General features: G+C 43.2%; 1 protein-coding gene across 2 annotated transcripts in view; it reads right to left on the bottom strand.

Moving 5' to 3' along the window:
• Nucleotides 1–7,225: 7,225 nt before the first annotated feature.
• The window catches only part of SYT1 (synaptotagmin 1), a 582,867-nt gene continuing 563,909 nt past the window's right edge, over nucleotides 7,226–26,183 (bottom strand). For both annotated transcript variants that reach the window (XM_070454249.1, XM_070454248.1), the window contains 2 exons: nucleotides 16,057–16,190; nucleotides 7,226–10,300 (listed from right to left, as the gene is read on the bottom strand). In XM_070454249.1, the coding sequence (XP_070310350.1) occupies nucleotides 10,094–10,300; nucleotides 16,057–16,190 (341 nt within the window). In that variant the 3' untranslated portion in view covers nucleotides 7,226–10,093. The remainder of the gene's footprint in view (nucleotides 10,301–16,056; nucleotides 16,191–26,183) is intronic.

Raw genomic sequence — 26,183 nt, 5'->3', positions numbered from 1 at the left:
ATTTATGTAGAACAATGTGATAGAATGATGACCCCAAGGATGTCCACGATCTCTGAAATGTGAGTATGTTTCTTACATGGCAAAGGGATTTATCCATGATCAATGTTAAGGATGAGCTTCCCAGGTGGTGCTAGTGGTAAAGTATCTGCAGGCAATGCAGGAGGTGCAGGAGACCCGGGTTCAATCCCTGGGTTGGGAAGACACCCTGGCGGAGGGTATGGCAACCCGCTCCAGTATTCTTGTCTGGAGAATTCCATGGACAGAGCAGCCTGGTGGGCTACAGTCCGTAGGTTCACAAAGAGCTGGGCACAGCTGAAGCGACTGAGCGTGCATGCACCCAAGGTTGAGGACATTGCGATGAGGAGAGTGTGTTGAATTATCCAGCTGGGCCCAATTTCATCACACAAGTCCTTCAAAATGGAGACCTTGTCGATGGCTAGAGAGAAGGAGGAAAGGCCAGAGGAGATAGGGCTGCATGAAACGGGAGGCCACCAGACCGGGACTGCGGGCGACCGCCGCAGCCGGACGAGACCCCGTTCAGACTTCTGAACTACAGAAAAGGAAGGTAATAAATTTGTGCCCTTTTGAGCCAGTAGGTTTGTAATAATTTGTATGGCGGCTACAGGAAGCAAATGTATTCAACATATACCCCATGATCATTTCTAGGTGAAATCAATGTAAAAAAATTATTATCAAGCTATTTCACATACTTAAAAAAATTATACCTAGTCTTTGATATCTGACATGTGTTTTTACATGTGTAGCACATCTCAGCTTGGACTAGCCCTATTTCAAATGCTCAGCAGCCACATGTGGCTCGTGTCTATCGTTTGTACGTGGGGCCTCTAACTGGTGAAGCAAGGAAGAGGCAAAACAACTTAGTACAAGGAAGACACATGTGATGGTTAACTTCGTGTGCCGACTTGGCTGGTTCACAATGCTCAGATATTTGATTAAGTGTTATTCTGGATATTTCTGTGAAGATATTTTAGGAACAAGATTAACATTTAAATCAGTGGACTTTAAGTAGAGCAGATTACTCTCTATAATGTGAGTGGGCCTCACCCAACCAGTTGAAGACCTTAATAGAAGAAAAATTGGATCTTCTCTGAGCAAGAACTGTCGCTCTTCCATGAATCTCCACGAATGTGTGAGTGAATTCCTTAAAATCTCTCCCTCTCTTGTCTCTCTCTCTCTGTGCGTGTGTGCCTGCTTAGTCACTCAGTCGCTCTTTGCCACACATGGACTGTAGCCCGCCAGGCTCCTCTGTCCATGAGTTTCTCCAGGCCAGAATACTGGAGTCTGTTGCCATTTCCTTCTCCAGGGGATCTTCCCAACCCAGAGATTGAACCTGTGTCTTATGCATTGCAGGAGGACTCTCTAGCATCTGAGCTACCAGGGAAGCCCCCTCTATCCCTATATATGTACATATGCATGTATACGTACATGCATATGTACAGACACATATTGTGTTACTTCTGTGTTTCTCTGGAGAACACTGAGTTTGCATCTGAGACAAAGGAGACACGTGTGTCTAAACCCCCTTCCGTCCCTGTGTCCAGAATCCAGAGTTTTTTTTTTTTTAAATTATTTATTTATTTGGCTGTACTGCGTCTTCGCTTCTGCTTGTGGGATCTTTAGTTGCAGCCTGTGGGTTCTAGTTCCCAGACTAGGGATAGGACCTGGGGTCCCCGCACTGGGAGCAGGGAGTCTTAGCCACTGGACCACCAGGGAAGTCCCCAGAGTCCAGCATCTTATAGGCTAGTAGTCACTCTGGGGAAAGAAAGATGTGGCCTGGGAGGGTGCAGTTGGGGCTGGAGGAGAGATGCAATGTCGCCCGGGAGACAAGAAGCGGGCAGCACGAGGGGAAGGGTCTGTGTGGGGACCAACTTTGGAAAAAGAGAGTCTGTTCTGTTTCAGGTAAGACAGGGTCAGAGAGGTCTGATGTGCTGTCCTGGGAAGCCTGGTTTCACTTGGGCTGAAGCATTCTGAGTCCTGTCAAGGCCCAAGTGGATGAGCCCTGTATTCATTTCCCAGGATTGCTGCAATAAAACAGCCCAGACTGGGAGTCTCAAACAAGACACAGTTGTTTTCTCACAGTGCTGGGGGCTGCATGGGAGGTGCTAGCAGGGCTGGCTGCCTCTGAGGTCCCTCTCCTTGGCTTGCAGATGGCTGCCCTCCTGCTGCCTCTGCACATGGTCTTCCCTCGGTGTGTGTGCAGCCCTGGCGTTTCTGCGTCCTAAGCGCCTTTTCTTAGAAGGACATCAGCCAGATTGGAGTAGAGCCCACCCTAGTGGCTCCTGGTGATGTGATCGCCTCTGTAAAAGCCCCGTCTCCAAGCAGAGTCCCCTTCTGCAGCACTGTGAGCTGGGGTTTCGACTTGTGAACTTTGAGGGAGACACAGTTCCTTCCCTAACGTGACCCCACTTCAGTCTGCCTGAGACTCCCAGCCAAAGGACTACACTCAGTTCAGGATAAGTATTTGTTATAAAGTGGTTTTGCTTATTGATTTGGCTGTGCTGGGTCTTCATTGCTGCTTGGGCTATCCTCCTGTCGCAGGCCCAGGCTCTGGAGCATTCGGGATGCGGCGCGCAGCAGGTGCGGCATGAGGGCTCAGTGGTTGTGGCTTCCGGTTCTGCAGCGCAGGCTCAGTGGTGGCTCCCATGGGATCTTCCCAGACCAGGGATTGAACCTATGTCTCCTGTGTTGGTGGGTGGATTCTTTACCACTGAGCCAGCCGGGGTCAGGTATTAAATAAATATGTAGAGATGATCTGTCTCTTCCTGAAAAACTCTTGGTGAAGTAAGAGAACCTTTTCAGGGTGAAAAATGCAGGCTTGGGGGTGAGGGAAGAAGAGGTCCGATGGTGTCTTCCTGGCTGTGGGACACACGCTGGGATCATCCTGGCTAGAGGCAAAGCCAAAGCTAATGCGTCGCTCAACCTGTAGATGACTGTCCCGAGCCTGCCTAATCTGAGTCAGCTGAGTCTGAGTTCTGGCTCTCAGAAGCCAGCAGTGCAGATTTTAGGGGAATGTCAGAAAATGAGGCAGCTGTGACAGTGACAGGAAATTAGTCAAGAGTGATTGTCCCATTCCTTTTGATGATTTATAAATCATCTGACTATCTCACATTTGCTGGAGGAAGCAGTGCTTTAATATTCGGAAATGTGTTCATTTTCCCCTGAATTAAAAAGAAAAAAACTTCAGTATATTCAAGCAAAGTGGTGTGTTTTTCAGGAATCATTACTCTAAACAGCATTTTTTTTGTCTAATGGTCAGAGGCAGTGGGGCTTGTGGGTGGCTGGAGGAACACAGGGCTAGGCCTGAGAACCTCCGCTGCACTTCCCAGAGACAGTGCCTGGGGAACAAAATGTGACCTCTCTCTCCTTCCCCTAATTGCCCAAGTGTCTCTACAACCTTCCTTCCCTTTCCACTTCACTCACCAACCTGTTAAGTTTCTGTAATATTAACCAACTCAGGAATCTAAAGTTGTGTCAATATCTCACTGCTCTCCAAAAGAGGCTTCCTAAAATATATAGCAGAGGACTGTTTTCCCTGGTACTAAGTAGGAAGGTGAATGACTGTTTGCAGGTCATTGAAAGGTCATGCACATACTTCTGAAATTTCCTTTCTCATAGTGCTTTTGGTCCAAAGGGAAAATGACCAGGCCATGACTTTGTGTCCTCAGCATCCCTTCTCTTTGGGCAGAGGTGAACCAGGACCTAAAGGGTAGATGCCCGTTGTTTTTGTCTGCTCCGTACCCACTTTTCTTCCTTGGTGAGAGCCCTTTGATTTTCCTCTGAGGAACTATCTCTGATTCCTCTCTGTGGCTCATGGGCTGAGACATGACCTAGGCTTGGCCAAAGTGAACACTGCCTCATGTGGCCACAGTGGTCATCTGAGGGAGGGCACGCTCCCCAGGCATGTTGATTCAGGTCTGGGAGTTTAGTGGCGTAATTGTGAAAGCGGCACTCTCTACAAGAATGCTAAGCTGGAAGAACAGAAGTTTGAAGGTGCAAGGGGCCATTGCGGAGACACTGGAACTTGGCAATGAAGTAACAGTGGGAACAGAATTGGATGGGAGTGGAAGGGGGGAGAATGAGAACGATGACGTTGTGTGTGGCCCTTGATCCAGCTGTTCCTGAATGGGACTGTAACTTGAACTTCCTGGTTAGATGAGCCAGTAGTTCCTCCCATCTCTCTTATTGTCTCGATTTCAGTCTCCCTCCCCTGCATCCCTTTCCCTTGCTCTCTTTTTTTCCCTTAGTGCAGCTTAAATTGGGTGTCTTGCAGAGGCAACGCAAACAATCCTGCCTATAAAGGTCGTCAGCTCTTTGCTGCACTCCCCTGCCAGAGGAGGCAGGAAGTGACCGAGTAAAGCAGACGGGAGAAGGTAGTGAGCCCTTCCTTTTTACAGTATGAAATCCTTTTACCTTTGTGTGCGTCCTGGCAAGGGCAAGCCCACTCTGCACAGGGAAAAAGCAAGATGCTTACTGTCCGAGAAGGATGAGTGTGGGAACTTTGGGGATGCGTATGGTTGGGGACAGGGAGGAAATTAGTATAGCTGAAATGCAGGCTTTGCAATGCAGGTAACTCACAGGCAGCCCCAGAACTCAGATCACACAAGTCATCAGCAGGTTTACACGGTACCTTTATTACTGCTCCCTCTTGATGGTTCCTCCCGCATAATTATTATTCTGTATGCTTTGGAAATTTTCTTTGTACAGTTAGTATCAGGCTATTTCTCATTTTTACTTTCCTGTTTTGTTTTGTTTTTTACCTTCTTATTCCAAAGTCACCATCTGACTGTTTTACAGTAGAGATTTGTGTGCAGCTTAAATCAATTGCTAAACATCAAAGAGTCCTGTGCATATTAATAGAGTGTTGCAGGGAGCGGGTAACTGCACATAGGGTTGGAATTTTAAGATCTGTAATAGTCAACTCTGCATAAATGGAGGAAGAATGTGATTTCTTGCCTCTGTTTCATCAGGTGTGGCTCAGACAGGAACACTTGAATCTTAGGAGAAGGGAACTTGAGTGTTTAGAAAGTCTATGCAGTTGCTCAAAGGTTTCCTAATGGTATGGACCAAATGTTTCTGTCCCCCCAAAACTCTTATGTTGAAATTCTAATACTTAAGTGATTGTATTAAGATGGTAGGGGACCTTTGGGGTGACTAGGTTACTAGGGTGGAACCCTTATGATTAGGATTGTGCCCTGATCAAAGGGACCCCAGAGAGCTCTCTCATCCCTTCCACTGTGGGAGAATTCAGTAAGAAGACCACCTCTCACCAGACACTGAACCTGTTGGTGCCTTGACTTTGGGCCACCAACTGGTTCTGGTCCATGGTCCGTTAGGACCTGGGCCACACAGCAGGATGTGCGTGGCTGGTGAAACCGAAACCATCCTCCCCTGCTCCACTCTGGCCCATGGAAACATTGTCTTCCACAAAGCTGGTCCCTGGTGCCAAAAAGGTTGGGGACTGCTGGACTGAGACGCCTGATGTGTTGGTCCTTTGCACGCTTTTGCCCCGCCCTCATCACCTTTTTGTGCTGGTTGTGCCAAAGCTGGCAGGCGCTAAGACCCAGCAGGCTGTCTCCTGGACTCCTGGCCCAGCTAGCTGGGATGAGGTTCTGCAGGTGGGGGCCCCTGGCTGAGCTGGCAGGGAGGGGAGGGGCAGAGGGAATCCTCTCCTGTTTCCATCTTCTGTTGGCTTTCTCTAGCAAGAGTGAGCCGATACTGGACGCGATCTTCTGGCAGCTCTAGGACTTGCATTGCAGAGCCTCTGTGGGTCATAGCCCCGACACCTGACCCTGTGGTGTTTCCATGGTGATTCCCACAGGTCCTGGCCCCTCCTCGACAGTTACGGATATGTTAACATCTCCATTTCGTGCTTGCAGCCTTAGGGGTGGTGTGATGGGCTCTACCGCGCCCCACCCCCAATTTCTATATTGACGTCCGAGTGCCGCATTACCTCAGAATGTGTCTGTGTCTGGAGATAGGGTGCTTGAAGAAGTCATGACGTATAAGGTCATTAGGGTGGACCCTAATTCAACGTGACCCAAACCCTTATAAGAAGTTAGGACACAGACACACACAGAGGGAAGTCCATTGAAGACGCAGGGACAGGATGCCGCCTACAGGCCACGGAGAGAGATCTCAGAAGAAGCGCCTTGGTCTCAGCCTTTCACCTCCGTGACTGTGAGAAAGGAAACCTGTGTTGATTAAGTCACCAGGTCACAGAATGTGAGCTGCCCCCGGGAGGATGCGTGACCTCAGGTAAGGCAGTCTTCCTGGTGGAGGGCAGAGGGACGCGGGTGTGGGCTGTCAGCAGGCAGTGCTTCTAGCAGATTCTACAGGCTGAAGGGGAGCGGCGACGGCCCGCCACGGTGTCCGCTAGGATGGGGCTGGCGAGAGTTCTCAGGGACTCAGTACACGTCACAGTGTCTTGAGATAGGGTATTTTTTAAAAAAAAACACATTTATTTGTCTGCCTTGTGTCTCGGGTGAGACGTGAGGGATCTTTATTGCATGGCGCAGGGCTCTGGCTCTCTAGCTGTGGCCCGCAGGCTTGGTTACCCCGAGGCATGTGGTGCCTTCAACCTGAGTCGCCTGCATTGCAAGCCAGATTCTTAACCACTGGCCAACCAGGGAAGTCCCTTGGGATGGTATATTTACATGTCTGCCTGACACTGGGACCACGTGAACCTTCTGACATCGTTTGTTGTCTCTGCATCACCCAGGAAAAGCACGGTCCACAGCAGGTACCTGATCGCTGTTGAATTTAGTGAAGGAAAGATATTTACTTGTTTTACCTAGCAATTGCAGTGGGCAGGGAATTTTAATGTGTCATGCTCTCCTTTGAAAATGGGCTTTAAAATATCGCATTTTTATTTCGTCCCATTCTGGAGAGGCTTCTGGGACTTGGGCTCTAGAGTATAAAAGGAGGGCAGATTTGGGGCGAAGCAGGGAGCCCGAAGGCGTACCTGGGGAACTGGTGATACGCAGGAGCAGAGAGGCGCGTGTTGGGGATGGCACTGGGTGGGAACAGGGAGCTGCTCTCTGGGCAGTCTCCCCCCTGTGGCCGTTCTGTCTTCATGGGCACAGGGGCTGGCATTCAGGGCAAGCTTTTGCGTAGCTGCCTCTGCTTCCAGCTGGCCCCACAGTCAGTAGGCCGTGGACTCCCCACCAGGATCAGGTAAGAGAAGGAATTGACAGGCGGCAACATCAACAGGAAATAAAACATTTTTATTGAATATCCATGTAATATGTCAAGTCATTGTTAACAACAATCAGAAAACTACTGTGGAATTCACTACACGAAATGAAACAAAATTTAAACCACCTCATCAAAAATGAAGGTAAAATACAGCTAAAGTAGTTGGCTCGCGGGCCACGAGCCATATGGCAGAAGAAAACACCCCAACATTTCTACAAGATACAGAGAAAATCCACACAGAGAAGCACTCAAGCAGGCAGTAAATATACACAAAGGCAACGAGGATCGTTCCAGAGCATCAGATTCTAGTACTTTGCACAGCTTTGTCAGAAGGGTACGTGTGGCTTATTGGAGGATGAGTCTCGGTCTTGAAGCAGGATCAGTCACTGACTTGTGATGGGTGGCGTAGTACCAACTGATTCTATGGTGACAATATCCCATGTCTGGCAGTGTTGCAAGAGAACGCATTAGTCGTGCTTTTACGCAAGAAATGGTGTGTACTTGGCAGCTCGAACCTGCTTGTTTCAAAATGTTTGTTTCGGTGCGAACAACTTAGAGCTGAATATGGTGAACTCAAATGTCAATTTCTGACATTCAAGGAACTTAAAAAAGTCAGTCAACTCCCTCGCTTTGGTAGGGTCTTATCTTTTAAATCGGAAGGAGTCTCATTTGAATCTTTTTTTAAAGCAGGTGTTTAATCTCACATCAGGACTTGTGCATTTTCTACTGTCTACTTTTTGAAAAAAGTGTGGCGCATCCACAGAATGGGGAGGTGTTATTCTCCCCTCGTCCTTCAGGTCTACCCCAGTCCCAAGGCATCTGCTACGACTGGGCTGAAAGGCCAAAGGGCTGGCCTCTGCTTTGATGAGGAGAGAACTAGACAAGAATTCTAGTTTTCTCAGGAAATAGCCAACCCTACGATTGAAGCTTCCCATTAGCTCTTTTTGAATTCTCTTTGAGGTTTTAAGAACCGTGGCACGAAATCCAAAAGCCTGAACGTGAGGCTAATGCTTAGCTTCCTTCCATTTTGTTTTGGTATTTTTGAAGACAGACTTTCCCTTCAGAGCATTCCTACATTTTCTGGCCTGGGAGGGAGAAGGAACCACAGAGGCTGGTGGGAGAAAAGGCTAGATGCAGTGTGAGATCAGAGGCTGCCCTTGGGCGAAGTGGTGGTCTACTGCAGCGGGGATCAGTATGGTATATTGCACAGTGCTTGACAAAAAGCTGTGTGGTCCACCTCATGCTTCGTATCACTCTTACCCTATGCATAGCGTTTCAGTGCTGAGTTGGTCCTTTGTAATGAGAACTGTTTGTGCTACACACACCTTGGGCAGTGCAGTAGGAGGGAATGGCAGTATTGTCACAACATCACTAAGGAATAGATTGAGTGCTACCCACTGAGGAAACTACGTTAGGTGTCTAAGCACATACGGCAGTCACAGTGTACGCAGAGCAGTCCTTTAAGACTCTTATGGAATGACTAGTAGCTTCATAATAGTGCCATTCACTACAGAATAACAGTGAAAACATTTAAAAACTCCTCCTAAATCAAGCATCTAGTATACATAAGAGGTTGCTTCAGTTTTCTAGAACTTGTTCTTGGTTGTGTTTCACCTTTTTTTTTTTAAAGGACAAATTAAAACTTATTTACGTAAAAAGAGCATATAAAAAGTTCGCTAGCTAGCTGTCTGTTTTGGCTTAATGGAAGTGCATTCAGAACTATGGCTAATTCTTTCCTTCCTCTTTTGATGGGATTACAATACTGTCTGTTTGCCACAAAGTAATTTTGTGTCGTAAGCACAGATTGCTGTGTTAGAAATATTCTGCATTCCTTCTAATCCGATATAATAAAATATTTTGTTATGAAGTCTGATGTGCAAACCTTTGGAATCATTGTAGGTGTGACAGCTGGAACCGAATTCACAGGGTGCACATTGTGTGTGAAGGTGAGAACGGAGAGCTGCTTTTCTCTTTGAATGGTCAGGCAACATTTCAAAATGCCGACTTCTTCTCTCCTCTGCTTCCTTCCCATCCCTCCCAGCCCCAGACAAATGCAGGTGTGTACACACACACACACGCACACACGCGCAACACCATCATGGCGTTACTCTGCAGTAACATGGAATCATTGACCACTGCTCAGTCGCTTCCTCGAATGTCAGAGTAAGCTCTGACTTGAGCCCTGTAGATATGCACAGATGGATGCCATTCTGTTTGTGGCTGTAATTCCTGGAGGTCACGCTGGATGCTGCTCAGATCATGCTAATTTGCCTGTGAAGAAGTTCTACAAAACTGGATTCACCCACCGAATTTGTGGTGTAAGTGTATCTTGGTGCTCATATCATTCAATAGAAAGCTCAGGTTTAAGTTGTCCTTTAAGATGTCAGTTTCACTGTACTAGTGCCTTACAAGTTGAGATTTTTGCTGGAATGCAGATGATACTCTATTTACCGTATAATATATTATCAGCTCTCCTATATCTCAGTCAATTTACATAGTTTAAAATAGAACATCTTATTAAAAACATCTAGATATACACAGATTAGGAAACGCTTACAACATACAAATACACAAACTAGAAATAAATCTTTAGCATACTGGTATATACAACGGTGTGATACAATAAAGAATTTCCGTCATGCTCTATCTACACATCATATTGCTTAAAAGAAGAGTAGATTTGGAGGGCAGTGGTATGATGAAGGGCTTTGGGGCTCTCTACATTTAAATCTGTGCAAATTAAAACAGGGTTTGAAGTACCACTGAATTGTGTTAGGAACGCATGGCTGGAAAGATGAAAGGACCCATATTACTGAGGTATTTACAGATACTGGCTAAGGAGCACTATGTGGGCAGACACAGAAAGGCTTCTTCTCCCTTACTTCTTCACTGCCAGCATGGCATCAACTTCCTCCTCCACCTGCAGGGTGTGCCACTGGGCGATGGGGCGCCGGGGGTTGGCCAGCATGTCTGACCAGTGTCGCAGCTCCGCCCCAGTGCTGTTGTAGCCCACGAACACCTTGCCGATGGCATCGTTCTTGCCAATCTTGTCATAGTCCAAAACAGTTACCACCACTTGCACTTTCTGAGAGAGGACACAAAATAAACATTAATCATCCAGCCCTAGAGATAAAGTCCTACCACCAAGCTTCCTTGAGATCTAAGCAATTGGGAGATAAGAAGCAATCTGCAAGTACCAGGACAAGGCTGAAAATGACTCGGAACATAACACAGGTCCAGTCCCTCTTGTCATTATTACATCATCATCATCTTCAGTATCTTCAAAATACTTAATGTTCATTTTGGCACAGTTCTAAGACTGCCATGTGAGCTGCTCAGTTACATTAAAGTGAAAGTGAAAGTGAAGTCGCTCAGTCGTGTCCGACTCTTTGCGACCCCATGGACTGCGGCCTCCCAGGCTCCTCCATCCATGGGACTTTCCAGGCAAGAATACTGGAGTGGGGTGCCATTTCCTTCTCCAGGGGATCTTCCCAACCCAGGGATCGAACCCGCACTGTAGGCAGACACTCTACTGTCTGAGCCGCCAGGGAAGTCCAAACATTAGATCCTGTTAACTGCTGTCATACAGATAAGATGCTAAAGCTCAGAGAAGTTAAATCACCTGCCTGAAGGCATATAAGAAATGAGTGGTTTGGTTTCTGGAGTTCATGTTGTAAAACACCATGCCACACCGCCCACGTCAACTTGTGTTTACTGTTAAATCCATTTGTTTCCATTGTTTTATCAACAAAATTTCTGACATTAGTACTCAGATCTTTGTGTGTGTGTGTGTGATACGTTTTCAAAGCAATCATATACTACAATCCTATTTCAGGTGGGAAGAGCCAGCAGAGTTTTGTTTAAAACTACTGTAGAATTTCAGCTAATCAATGATTATTGTGAGTATAAAATGTGACAATAGAGTGAAAGTCTTCGGTAAGTAGTACTTAACTAAAGATAATTTTTCTCATTCATAAATTATCTCAATAAACACAAAGTAACTGTGTATCCGGCATTGACATCAAATGGAAATAACCCTTTAGGCTGACAAAATTCCATTAGGTTGTGAGGGTTTATTTTATTTTTTCCAAACTTTAAACTTATTATTTTGTACTGGGGTGTAGCTGATTACCGATGTTGTGGTTGAGTTTCAGGGGAACAGCAAAGGGACTCAGCCACACATACACATTATCCGTTCTCCTCCGGACCCCCCTCCCATCCAGGCTGGCACATGACATTGAGCAGAGTTCCATCTGCTGCACTGTAGGCCCTTGTTGGTTATCCATTTTGAATATGGCTGTATGTTCATGACCTTCCCAAGGTCCCTAATTATCCCTTCCCCCTGGAAACCGTAAGTTTGTTTTCTAAGTCTGTGAGTTTCTTTCTGTTTGGCAAGTTCATTTGTATCATTTCTTTTTAGATTCCACATGGAAGGGATGTCGTATGATCTTTCTCTTCTGTCTGACTTACTTTATTCAGCAGGACACTCTCTAGGCCCCTCCATGTTATTGCAGGGCATTATTTCCTCCTTTTTAAATGGCATTGCCTTCTTTTTAATGGCTGAGTAATATTGTGATGGCGTATTTAATGCCTTACTTTTTTGAACTGGTGAAAGAAAATCTATACCAGTTTGACATGAAAGAAACACTTTACATTTTAGTTCTTTCTAAGTAACTGATTTGCTTAGTCGAAATAGGCAATGGTTCCAATCTAGAACCCAAGGGAAAAGATAAAGGAAAAATTTAGAGAAAAGAGGAATTTATAACGTTTGGTGGCCAGAGTCAAAAGAAGCAGAAAATGTAACGATGGCAGCCAGGGCCAGATGGAGACCCTGCGCGGCTGTGGCCTTTCACTGCTCTGTCGTCTGAGGATTGCGTTCTGTACAATCATCCTGAGAGAGGCGCCCACACAAAGCTTCCGATCAGAGAAAAAGATCACTTCTGAAAGTGGAATTGAGAATGTAGAATGCACCACACGGGCAGTAAAGGAAGCTAATTTCCACTTTGTGCAGCTTTGGATTGATTCCATTATCAAGAGCATCACCTATTTACTGGATGGCATTTGGGACCAAGAGCAGCATTATGGTCGTTCTGAGCACTTTTCCCAAGCGAATTTGTCTGGATGCCATCTCATTGCAGGAAAAGGGAGCAGAGACACTTAGGCACATCGTGGACAAAGGGAAAAAGGGTTTTGGAGGTTGGAGTGAATAGTCGGAGTGAGTTTTGCTTGTTTCACCTTGGAACATATTCATTAGTAGCAACCAAGACAAAATACCCTTATAAGGGACTTGTGTTAATATTTCCAGCTGTGTTTGTAATATATACATTTTTTGGAAGGGGGGGGTGGTTTGCTACATTTTCATGTGATTTGGGGAATCAGTATATTTTGCTTCTTTCATGTTTCATGTGGATAGAGGCAGAAAGACACTCTTATAACCTCAGGATAAATGAAACCCAAGTCCCTATCACAGCATGTTAAATGCTCATTTTCTCTAGGGAAATGCAAAGCTTAGGTAAGCAGCCTCTTGGGGGAAAAAAGAGAAAAAAGAGCAAATTGACTCAAAGAACAGAGAAGACAGGAAACAGTCAAAGGCGTGCTCATTATTTTCATGCCTCATGGACTCTGTATCAGGCTTTCTCTGTCCTGACAAAATGTTATCTTCTCTGAAAGGCTGCCCCAGAAACCCAGCACACATCTTTTTTCTAATGTGCTTCATTTTTCAATACGTTTGCATTTGCTGAAATTTATAGTTGAAAAGGGACATGTATTTTTTTTTTTAATGTATAGAATTACAGCTCCAAGGAATAGATTTACAATAGGACTTTTTATTTTAATGTCCTGCCTTATATAGTTTTGTGGAATTAAAGCCAAAATGCCAGGAGGTGTTAATTTCCATAGGACTAATGTCTCAGAACTAAAAAAAAAAAAAGAGTTCATCAAGTAAATACTGCAAAATAAATTGTCAGAGAAGTTTTGGATGTCTTAATTTGCCAGTGGGTCCAAAGCAGTGAACTCACTGGTTCAGACTAGTAAACAAGTGACTGGGGACAGGGAATCTTCTGTGATGTCTTCTACTGTAGAACAGCTATGGAAAGTAAATAAGCATGTACAATCTGCTGACTTGTGAAAATATATATAAGAAAGGTTATATAAAAACTGTGAGCTGATGTGAGGATGGTGGGGTTATTGGCAGTTAAAAAAAGTGGCCTATATTATACAGTAGCTACCAGCCACAGGTGCTTAGTCGCCTCGGGTATGTCCGACTCTCTGAGACCCTAAGGACCAGGGCCTGCTAGGCTCCTCTGTCCATGGGATTCTCCAGGCAAGAATACTGGGGTGGGTTGCTGTTTCCTTCTCCACAGGTAGCTGTTTAAATAAATTTAAATAAAATTGAAGTCCCTTGTTACACTAGTGGTTAAGGTGCTCATGGCCAACCTAAGGCTGGTGGCTGCCACACTGGACAACATGGATATTTCCATCCTTATGGAATTCTGCTGGACAAAACGCTGATTTACATAGTACTTTAACCTTACTGTTAGATCCATTTTCTAATAAAATGTTAATTTGAAAAAAGATAATATTATAGATACTAAAAAAGATAAAGACCAATACAGTATACTAATGTATATATATGGAATTCAAAAAGATGGTAATGATAACCCTATATGCAAGACAGAAAAAGAGACACAGATGTACAGAACAGACTTTGGGACTCTGTTGGAGAAGGCGAGGGTGGGATGTTCTGAGAGAACAGCATCGAAACATGTATATTATCTAGGGTGAAACAGATCACCAGCCCAGGCTGGATGCATGAGACAAGTGCTTGGGGCTGGTGCACTGGGAAGACCCAGAGGGATGGGATGGGGAGGGAGGCGGGAGAGGGGATCGGGAAGGGGAACACATGTAAATCCATGGCTGATTCATGTCAATGTATGGCAACAACCACTACCATATTGTAAAGTAAGTAGCCTCCAACTAATAAAAATAAATGGAAAAAAAGATAATATTAAAAAAAGGTAATATTATTGTGAATAATAATGATGGCAACCATTTCCTGAGTGTCCGTAAGTGCTTAACGCAGTTCCAGATGCTTTCACATGCATAATCTCGCTTTGACATGGATTCTGTTGTTATTCCTGTTTTACATACGAGCCTCAGTTTCCCTTTTTTGTTTAATTCTTTCTTTGTTGGCTGTGCTGAGTCCTTGCTGCTGCGTGCTGGCTTTCTCTAGGTCTGGAAAGTGGGGCTACCCTCTAGTTGTGGTGCGAGAGCTGCTTACTGCAGGGGCGTCTCTTGTCATGGAGAATGGACTCAAGAGTGTGGCTTCAGTAGCTGCAGCTCACGGCCTTTGCTGCCCTGTGGCATGCAGAATCACCCTGGACCAGGGATTGAACCTGTGTCCTCTGAATTGGCAGTTGGATTCTTAACCACTGGGCCACCAGGGAAGTCCCCAGTTTCCTTACATATATATAAAACTGGGGTAATAATGATGCCCCAGTATCAGTATAAGAATTAAATGAGCCTATGCAGGTAAAGTGCATAAGTATGTACCTTGGGCCTATGTACAAAATAAATATACAATAAATGTAGCTATTAACTTTCTTCATGGAATAAAAGTGTGATTCATTCTTACAGTACTGTATTTTAAGAATGTATTAAAGGTAAAAATATGTAACTGAAGACTATTTGCTGACTTTTGTGATTCTGAACCTGTAGAAGGTTCCATGCTGTAGTTTTTAATGCCTACCCTTCGTCTTTCCTTCAAGTCATGAGCAATTTTCCATAGGACTGAAAAGATAGACCCACATCAAATATTTTATAAAGTTTAAAAATAGTGTTGCTTTAATCAGTTTGACTCTCTGCTATGCATTAAAGGTTAGTAAAAATAGCCTATAATTAGTGGATGTGAACTTTGGGTCCAATAGCCTAACTATGGACTATGAGATAAGAAAACCTAAACATATTTAAGAATTGCTAAGTAATAAGTGAAAGTGAAAGTTACTCAGTTGTGTCTGACATTTTGTGACCCCATGGACTATGCAGTCCATGGAATTCTCTAAACCAGAATACTGGAGTGGGTAGCCTTTGCCTTCTCCAGGGGATCTTCTCAACCCAGGGATCGAACCCAGGTCTCCCCCATTGCAGGCAGATTCTTTACCAGCTGAGCCACAGGGGAAGCCCTAGTAGTGAGATCATGTGCTATCTTTGTGGCTACATGTAGATCCTATTTTGAACCTATTAACTGCAGGGTCTTTTAATAGAATACTTTCAATCATAATAAATATTATCTAGCAAATTAAGGTACCACCTTTATAAAAATAACCATCCATTCCAACTCAGAAACAGGAATCTGAATTTAAACAATCAAAAATACAGCTTGGCCTAATTTTTCTACTGGTGAAAGATTAATTATGCTGCATATCTAGCATTAACCAAGATATTTCTTTTCTCAATTAAAAAAAATTTTTTTTTTGCTACAAAGAGGTGATAATGAGAAATACTGTGGCTTGGGAGTCAAGAGTTAAAGCTCATTCTTTCTTGACCTTTTAACTTTTGTGGATGTACTTTTTGAATTAGCAGAGTTGTTCTGATGATGTTCTTTATTCTACTTTATTTCTGCTTGCCAGAATGCCTGCTGCTTTTGCTGATGAAGCAGCGTATCCTATGCTGTATATTTTATCATTTCCCTCTTCATGTAGCTTGAGCATCAGATGTGCGTGGAATAAGGATGGCAGTTCAAGTGGAGACATGTGCACTGAGAGTTTACAAGGTCTGTGTGTTTAATTTATGTGGTCTGAAGAAATGAAATCGAATGGGAAGACAAAATATGTTTTACATTACCTGGATTTGCTCAAAGGGTACTTCAAAGCTGAATGACTCATTGTAGTAGGGGTTAAGTGTATTCTTTTTAATTGTTGTCTTTTTCTTCTTCAGCCTCTTGCCATTCTGCATCAGATGAATCTTCACATAAGGATCTGAAAAATAGAAACAAAAACATTAGTTCAGAGACACATATTTTAGATTATAATTGAGTTTATAAAAAGTAAATATTTCATATAGGAAAGTAATTGTGTAGCATATATTTAGTATTTTTAAAAATTTCAAGTGTTTCTTGTTGAAAGATTTTAGGTAACCTATGGGCCATGTGTATTTTGGTCATGATATCTCAATGTTTATAGTTGGATTTAGGAGATGAGAGCAGTGGTGTGCTGGTAAACCTCCTTTTTGGGAAAAAAGTCTCGACATAGCATTTGCTAATGTCTGTGGTATAAATATTCTCAGCATGGCCAATTTCAAGCTAACTGTTTAACAACTGGCTTAGTAAATTCCTGAAAATTTAGCAGTTGGCAAGCTGGCAACTCATAAGCTGTCAAGAAACTGTCTGCAGTATACCACTGCATGGGAATAAAACTTGACAGAGAGGACAAAGGAGCCGTTTTGTTCTTTCACTTATTCATCTGCTCAAACAATAATAGGCCCTAGGGATATAGCTGTGAACAAACCAGACCATCCCTGTTTTCAGGATAGAACTTCAGCCTTGTAGGAGAAATAGGCGATGAACTTAGAAATCCATGTGAAATTATAACTTGAGAAGAGTGCTCTGGAAGAAAGGGGCAGATAGATGTATGATAGAGACTCCCGGGGTGGTGTGAGCGTAAGGGAGGAGTGGAATCATATGGTTAGATCAGTTAGATCCCTTTCTGCAGAGGGAACATTGAAAGTGAGATGTGAATACTGAAGGGTGAGAAGAGGCTATGTGTCTGAGTGTGTATGCGTGTGCGTGTGAGAGCGATATCCAGGATCTGTGTCAGAACATCTCTAGTAGAAAAGAGCTTTACGGGTTCAAGGAAAAGTGAATAAGCTGGGAGCACCCCCAAAAGTAATGAGAAAAGGAGCAGGGTAAAGATTCCCTTAGCAGTTTCCCAAGTCTCATTGCTAAGTAAGACAATGGAGGGATAAGATGGTTCTCATTACTAACAGATGAATGACCTCCCTACAGGTTATTAAGAACCAATGCCCAAGTTTGATAGTAAAGTCTACTGTTTCCTGAAACATTTTTCCATCTGATAGGTAATGCATGTTCATTATAGAAAAATATCAGGGGGCAATGATAAACAGAAAGAGGAAGAAATTTTAAATCATCCATGATTTTACTCCCCTGCCATGCCTTCCAAAATTTCTTTCCTTTCTTTCAGAACATGGAGAGCTGTAAGAAACGTTACAGATAATCTAGTCTAATGCCCACGTACTTTTAGAAAGTACAGCTGCAGACCAGAGAAGGTGGTTTTTATCCCCCTCTTCCAATCCTCCAGTAGAACATAACTTCTGAAGGACAGAAAATTTGTCTGCCATATTCACTAATTGAATTTACTAAACAGTGCCCAGAAGTATTCACTTTTTATTGAATAAAAGAGTGGAATTTATGTAGGGCCTAATAATCTGGGTCTCCTTCCCATCGCCCCAAAGCCCAGATTACTTGTATATGTATAGTCTGCATTTTTTGTTTTTAATGTTACATCCAGTCAAGGGGCTTGCAATTAAGATTTTAATCAAAATGAAGAATATCTTTAAAAGCCAGACCAAGAAATGAGAAACCAAGTGTGTCAACTAAATAGTTGGTCAGTTAAAAAAGTACACTGTGAATACTTGCAAATGAAGAGGAAAATGAGAAAAGCCTGCTGTTCTCAGGCAATGCTGATTTTTGGTACAGACACCCGCCTTGCCTACCAGGTTCCCTGTCTTCTCCATCACAGTCCCTTACACTGTATAAAGGTGGTCAAGTCTCTAGGTGCTTCTTGGCATTGACAAAATACCGAAGTACTAAACACTCCCAAATCAGTGTTTATGGCTCCTGTGTTCACGTGTTGAAACTTCATCAACCTAAGGCACAGGGTTTTGCAAGACAAGCATGGTGACTATATGTTTATTTTCTTAACATAGTAAATGACAAGAAAATTCCTTGTGCATCTGCCATTTGAGCAAGCAAATTAAAAACCAAGACCCTTTCAGATTTCAACATGATCTCTGATGTGACCAATGCCTGCAGGAGAACAAGGTGACTCAGAAAAACTGATTAGCTAGGTTCTCACTGACTGAGGGGGCCAGGTAACAGGAAGTTACCTGTAACAGGTAACAGGGGGCTGAGTAACAGGAAGGAGTCAGTCATCGGAAGGTGTGGGGGCAGCGTGAACCAGCCAGAAGGAACCTTACGTGCTGAGCCCTAAGGCGCTCGTCTTTCCTCCTGTTTGTGAATCACGAAGGCAAGGGGGAGAGAGGCGGGTGGTGAGGTCAGGGAGGTAACACTGTCAAAAGCAGAATCTGCCAGTTCCCACCCCGATTCAGAAGTACTCTATAATTTGATGACCCCTACAGAGCGCTGGGACAGGAGCAGGTTTGGGGCTGTATGAATGGGCAGCGGGAGGCTTTGCCTTTGCAGACTCATCCTGATACAGGCACCAAAACCACTTACTTTATAGGCAAAATTCCCAGCTTAATCATAACCAAGACTGGCTGTAATTCAAAGGTCTTTTTCTCTTTTTTTCTTCCCAGATTTATTGAGATATAGTTGACACATAACACTGTGTAAGTTTAAGGTGTACAATGGGATGACTTGATGTACATATGAGAAGTGATTACCACAATAAGGTTAGTTAACACAACTGTCAGTTCATATAATTACAACTTTTTTTTTTTGTGGTAGGAGCATTTAAGCTCTACTATCTTAGCAACTTTCAAGTATAGAACACAACATGGTGACCATGCTGTCCATAAGATTTCCCAGAACTTACCCATCTTTTACCTAGAAGTTTGTACCTCTTGATCAACAACTTCTCACTTCCCTCGCTCCTCAGTCCCTAGCAATCACTATTCTACTTTCTGCTTCTAGGAGTCTTTCTTTTCAAAAGATAGATTCCACATGCACAAAAAGGGAGATAATGCAGCATTTGTCTTTCTCTTCTTTTAGCATAATGCCCTTGAAGTTCATCCATGTTGTCTTCTTTTTTTGTGTGTGGCTGAATAATACTCTATTGCATATATCATACTTTGATTATCCATTTCTCAGTTGACAAACACATAGGTTGCTTCCACGTCGGACAGTTGTGACTAACGCTGCAGCGGACATGTGAATGCAGACATGTTTTTGAGACAATGATCTCCTTGACTTCAGTTGCACCCCCGGAGTGGAATCGCTGCATCATTTGGTATCTCTGTTTTTAACTTATCTTGAGGAAACTCCATACTGTTTTCCATAGTGGCTGCACAAACCCGTGTTCCCACCAACAGCACGTGAGGGTCCCCTTCTCTTCACATCTCGAGGCTTGCACTCTCTTATCTTGCTGATGCTCGCTATTCCAGTAGGTGTGAGGAGATACCTCACTATGGCTTTGATTTTTATTTCCCTGATTATTAGTGATGATTAGCATCTTTTCCTGGATCTGTTGGTAATTTGTGTATCTTCTCTGAAAAAATTTCATTCATAACCTCTGCCCATTTTTAATTGGATTTTAAAAATTTTACCTTTGTTTTTTGCCATTGAGATGTATGAATTTCTTATATATTTTGGATATTACCCCTTTATCTGACATATGGTTTGCAAATATTTTATCCCACTCCATAGGTTGTCAGAAGTCCTCTTTTTCAACTTTTGTGCTTGGATAAATCTTGACTGTCTAAGCCCAACAGGTTATGTACCCAAGGTGGTCACCTTTGAGCATCTTCTTTGTCCAATCCAAAGTCTTACATTAATTCTCCATTTTTTCTACTCTTCTCCATTTTCATCCACTCTTTGATTGGCTTAATTTCATAAGTGTCCTCTGGTTGAAGTCTTGCCCTGAATTCTGGTCCCTTTGGAGATGGCTCTAATCACTTGATTAGTTCACTAGCAACTTCTTTGGGAACCTAAACCTTGCTCCTGTCTCCCTAAGTATGGCTAAGACTTCTTAATGGAAATCTAACCACCTAACTATGAGACACACCATGCTTTAAGGACACACACATTTTTTACAGTAAGGATTAACTCTTCTGTAAAGTAGAACTCTGTATACTTAAATTTGGTCTGTTTTAGGTACTGGTTGTCAATTTAGTTTCTTAATGGCTTAGAAATCTTGGTCGTTGCATGACAAGACATAATTTTATGGAAATGATGAAAGAGGCTGTAATGAGACTCCCTAACATTGCCACTGCTCTTGAGTACAGCTACTAGACAGCATGCATGGCATCCACATATCCATTAGGTTTTTGTAAACCTGTAAATACCGCAAGGGAATAGGCAAGCTACAAAGTTGGGCTGCTGTCCTCAGGAACTCCATATCTCTATGACTCCACAGCTTATTTTCTGTTCCCAGAACAAGTGCTCATGGAACCCTTCATGATCTAAATACTGACAACCCTCCTTCAACACCATTTAGATAATCCCTATTGCTATTGAAACAGGTGCAAAACTTGGGATGGTTGGGTTTTTATTTGTTTAATTTATCCTAAAAAGGGGGTGGGATCTTTTTGTTTTTCTCACTGTGGCAGAAATGAAGAGCTCTTTTCTGATATCTATCCAGCTCTAATAGTATATGTTTCTAACTTTTCAGTGCTAGAGAATGATGCGCTAGCATCAGAAGGAAGGCGCTTCCCTCCCAGTGATAAGCTGCCGACTCATCGCCACATTCTGGGTGGTTTTCAGGTGTCATCTTGCTGTCACTGGGGCGCTGCCGCCTTCACTCACCATTTGTACGGCTCGCTTTTTGTCTGAAATCAGTATAACTGAACTCTGCCTCCTTCTGTCACAATAGCTGTTGTAACCTGGGGGGATTTTAGGACACTGTAATAAAATCACCCTCAAACTTTTATATGTTGACAGTCCTCCTTCATATAAAATTTAGGTTTTTTGTTCCTAATGAAAACAATTATAGAAGGCAGAGAGATAGTTCCCTCAAAAGATATCCACATCCTAACCCTTGGAATTTGTTAATATGTCACCTTATATAGCAAAAGAGACTTTGCAAATGTAATTAAGGTTAAGGATCTTGAGATGAGTCTAATTATGTGAGAAAACAGAGAACCGTTCCTGGTTGTGGTCAGAAAGAGATGTAAGGGTAGAAGACAGGTGCAGAGACAAACTACACTGCTGGCTTTGGAGATGGGGAAAGGGGCCACCAGTCACAGAATGTAGGGCGGCTCTAAAAGTTGGGCATGTGCACACTGGTATATTTACAATGGATAACCAACAAGGACCTACCGTACGGCACGTGGAACCCTGCTCATCGTTATGTGGCAGGCTGGATGGGAGGGGTTTGGGGGAGAGGGGCCACACTCCTGTGTGTGGCTGAGTCCCTTCGCCCGTCATCTGACAGTATCACAGCATTGTTAACTGGTCATTCCCCAATACAAATAAAAAGTCCAAAAAAATAAACGTTGGAAAAGGCAATGGATTCTTGCCTGAAAGGAGTGCAATTCTGCTGACACCTTGATTTTAGCCAAGTGAGACCTGTATCAGACTTCTACAGAACTATATAAACATGTATTGTTTTTAAAATTAACTTTGTGATTGTTTATCATGGTAGCAATAGAAAATTAATACAGCAACCAAAGTTGAAGAGATAATTCTGTTGTTTATCTAGCAAGGTTTGAGGATGAGAGTTTAATTTAAATAGATCTAGAAGACAATATTTTGGAAAAAATTGATATTCTTGCCAATCTCTTAAAAATTATTATACTGTTATTCAAAGCAAAATCCTTCAAAAATTTGCTTTTTTTGATTAAAATGTTAACATATAGCATGAAGTCAAAAGATAATATTTATGTACAGTTGTTTTAGGTTCTTAGGTAAAATTGGTGAAAATGATTGAAATGCTAGCTGAGAATAATTTTTAAAGAAGACCCATTGCAAGGTCTAATATAATAATGTTCCTTTGTGTTTGTAGAGTACTTGAAGGCAATATATGTACGGTCTTCCCCGGTGGTTCAGACAGTGAAGAATCTGCCTGTGGTGCAGGAGACCCAGGTTTGATCCCTGAGTTGGGAAGTTCTTTTGCAAAAGGGAATGGCTACTCAACCCAGTATTCTTGCCTAGAGAATTCCATGGACAGAAGACCCTGGGAGACTACAGTCCATGGGGTTGCAAAGAGTTAGACACGACTGAGTGACTAACACTTTCATATAAAACATACAATATACATAACATACATGTAACACACATATATAACATATATATATATATATATATACATATTACATATATATTATAAATCATATAATCTCCTTTAATCCTTAAAACAATCCCAGTGAAAAAACTGAGGCTTGGAAAGGCTGATTTTTTTCCCCCAAGAATGTATACCACAGTCTTCAGACACTGAACCGGCTGCTCTGTGTGATATGTTGGAGAAGTAAGTTAGCATACTGTTTATAAGTACAGACTCTGGAGCTAGACTAACTTGAATCTTGGCTGTGCTACTAGCTGTCTAGTTTGGGCAAGTTATTTAAGCTCTTTATTCCATAGTTCCTTCACCTTAAAGTGATGAGACTGGTCATACCTCGCTCAGAGAATTGTGAAGATTAAACTGAGTTTCTCTTTTGAAAGTGCTTCAGAATGTGCTTGGCACATATTAATTATTCCTATTTATTATAGCATTATGAAAGGACTGACATCTAAGTCAGCATCTGTGTGTCAGACCCTCCTCCAAATCACTTTGTAGAACTGGTGCCCACCATTAGCAAATGGGGAAAAGTCATTCCAAGCTACCTCAAGTGCCAGATTTATTTCTGGAAAGAATACCCACACTGAGCAACTGGTTCATTACTGAAGAATTTACTCCTGTATGAGATGAAAGAGAAAGAGTTTCTTTTGTTTCTACCTGCAGAGATGGTCTTGAAATGTGTGATGGGAAACTAACTCAACATCCAGTACTCCACATCCTCCTGTTCCTGAAGTCAAGACATCAAATTACTCAGAGCTGAGAACTTAATCTGGAGAGTTCTACCTGCAGTCTTATTACTGATGTTCTAGCATAGTGTGAGCCAAAACTATGATTTATGGACCTTTCTTTCCAGATATTGAGGCCAGCTAAAGTGGGTATACTTGGACATATTATGTATGGAGAATCTACTTTCCTGATGCTGCTCAAAATGAGGAAACAGAGAATGGGAGGCCCTCAGCTTTGAGATTTGTTGTTGGAAATATGGTAATACCCGTTGGTTGTTGCAGAGAGGTAGTATCTATACCTCTACTCATAATTTTTCTGTGAATTCCTTTTCATCATGAGAAAAAAATATAGTCTGATTTCTTTCTTCTGCTTCCACCTAGCTTCCAAACTCCTCCTTTCTTTTTTCCACTCTTTCCAGTCTAGAGCAAAGGATAGGAAATCATGTTAAAGCTACAGTGAGATGATTTGCTAAGATACTTATTGTATCTCACACCTTGTAGACAGTGGAGGCTTGCCAGTACTGACTTTGCCAGGTGAAAGGAGTGTAGAGGATCCCAGGACGGTGACCAGATGAATGCTTTTGTCTCATTTCTATTTTCAGGGATGAGGATGAAGACCTCCTTTGATTGGTTAGGTGATTACTTGGTCAGCTTCAGCTTATGAGCAACTCCGAAGGTGGAAGGGTCATTCTCTGCCAGTTGGGAAGCCTCTTCTCATGATTTGTGGGGCAGACAGCCTATGGTCTGGTGCCAATCTTTTTCTTTCATGGTTCCTATTCAGGTGTGAATTTTGAGTGGAAGACTTCTCACATGTATTTTTCACATTAAATGGTAGGAGTCTCTTTTCTGAAGGGTCTATTCCAACAACAAATTCCTAGTAGTCTGATCTGGCCCTGATCCTCCAATATTTAGCTCTAGGTGAAGTGAGCTATCACCTCACATAGTCCTTCAGACTCTGCCTCCCATCCCACTCATCTCCATCTGACCCACCCTGGATACACTGAATCTGCCATCCTCTTCCGCTCAGGGAGTAAGAAGAGTGATGCCACATCTGTGCCCCTGTTTCCTTGCTGTTCCAGATTTCCCTACCACCCACCTTGCTTTACAAAGGCTTGGCTGACTTGGTGGCTTTGTCTATGGAAGGGATGGAAATAGGGAGGTTGGGTGTGGCAATCAAAAGAAACTCTAGAAGTCCTCACTCTTCCAGGTAATTCTTGATACCACCTTAGCTGGCATTGTTGTGGACTAAATGTGTGTGCTCCCCAAATTTATATGTTAAAATCCTAATCCCTAAGTGTGATGGTATTAAGAGGTGGGGTCTTTGGAAAGTAGGTAGGTCTTGAGGGTGGAGCCTTATAAGAAGAGTCATGATCTTTCTCTGTGCCACATGAAGATACAGCAAAGAGACAGCTGTTAACCAGGAAGAGAGCCTTTTCTAAGACCCTGACCACTCTGATCTCTGACTTTCAGTCTCTAGGACTGTGGGAAATGAATGTCTGTGGTTTAAGCCACCCAGTCTGTAGTATTCGGTCACAGCAGCCCTACCTACCTATCTACCTACCTACTTATATCGATCGATCGATCGATCCATCCATCCATCCATCCATCCATCCATCCATCCATCATCTCTCTCTCTCCAAACATAAATGCTTCTTCCCACCAAACTCTCCCTGGGTTTCCTCTTCTTTTTCTGCAGCATTACTGATCCTTCTTTGTTTTCTCCTCTCCCTTCATCTGCCCCAAGATTCTCAAGGACAAATTTTTTCAGTTCAATCACATTTGATATTATTTTAGCACACATTTCATAGGCTTTTTCTCTGTACTCCTTTGCTCAGACACCCTGCAGTCCAACCTTATGCTTTCAATATTACTGCTACCTCAGTAAAACAGAGCTTCTGGCCACAGAGTCTGGCACTGGAATGCAATGTTTTCACCAACACTGGTGTCCCTGGCACAGTTTCAACATGTGGAGATACATTCCCAAAAAAGGATAGAGAGTAACCTTGGAGGAAGACTTTGAAACTAAGTATAAAATTCAGTAAATTGTTTTCCTTCAATTACAGGGACACAAAGTTGGGTGAACTTTGCAAAACATGAGGACAGCCCACACACTGTACCCTAAGGTCATAACTATAACTACCTCGGCTCTGTGAGCCTTGGGCCAGACACCTGCTTATCTCATCACCTCCCTGTAGGCCTGTTCTTTCGTCAGGAGTCCAGCCTGATTTGGAGCCATCTTTGATCCTTCTTTTCCACCTCCATGAACACTGGGCCACCGTGTCCTGCCAGTCGGCCTTCGCTGGTCACTCTTGTTGGTTCTCTCTGACTTGTTGCCATGCTCTAAAGGTCAGAAATCTAATCTCTGTTGCTACTGTACCTTCAACGTCAAACCAGTCTTCCTATAACTGTTAAAACAGCATTTGATCCCACTGGCTTTCTCATTAAAAGCCTTTAATGACCTGCCAATGTAAAAAAATTAATTAAAGACAGAAAAGCTTTCCATGTGAAAGATAGAAGGCAGGAGGAGAAGGGGACAACAGAGGATGAGATGGCTGGATGGCATCACCGACTCAGTGGACATGAGTTTGAGCAGGCTCCAGGAGATGGTGAAGGACAGGGAAGCCTGGTGTACTGCAGTCCATGGGGTCACAAAGACTCAGACCCCAGTGAGCAACTGAACAACAGCGACAATGTAAAAAGAATTCCAAACTCTCACAAGGCACTCACAGCCCCACCCTGACTTCCAAAGCCCTGCGCTGCTCTCCTGGTCCACACTCACTCTTTGTCACAGAGAATTGAAAATGCCCTGTCTTTGAACTACCAGTCCTTCAACCTGGAATGCCCTTTCTTTCTTTTCCCATTGTAAATGTGACTTAAAAGTCACCTCTTCCCTGAAGATTTTATTGATGATTTTCTCAGTCAGAACCTTCAGACGAACCTTTTCTTTTTTTTTTTTTTCTTTTTTTGCCTGGCAGCATTTTCTTTTGTACTATTGCAAAGCATGCATCTCTTTCTTTTTGGTATTGGAGGACTTCTGTGGTAATCCAGTAACACA

The sequence above is a fragment of the Odocoileus virginianus genome, chromosome 24 (genome assembly GCF_023699985.2).
Source record: "Odocoileus virginianus isolate 20LAN1187 ecotype Illinois chromosome 24, Ovbor_1.2, whole genome shotgun sequence".
In the NCBI taxonomy this organism is placed as follows: Eukaryota; Metazoa; Chordata; class Mammalia; order Artiodactyla; family Cervidae; genus Odocoileus; species Odocoileus virginianus.
The sequence above is the reverse complement of the archived record's forward strand: the minus strand, read 5'-3'. Positions and strand labels throughout refer to the sequence as shown.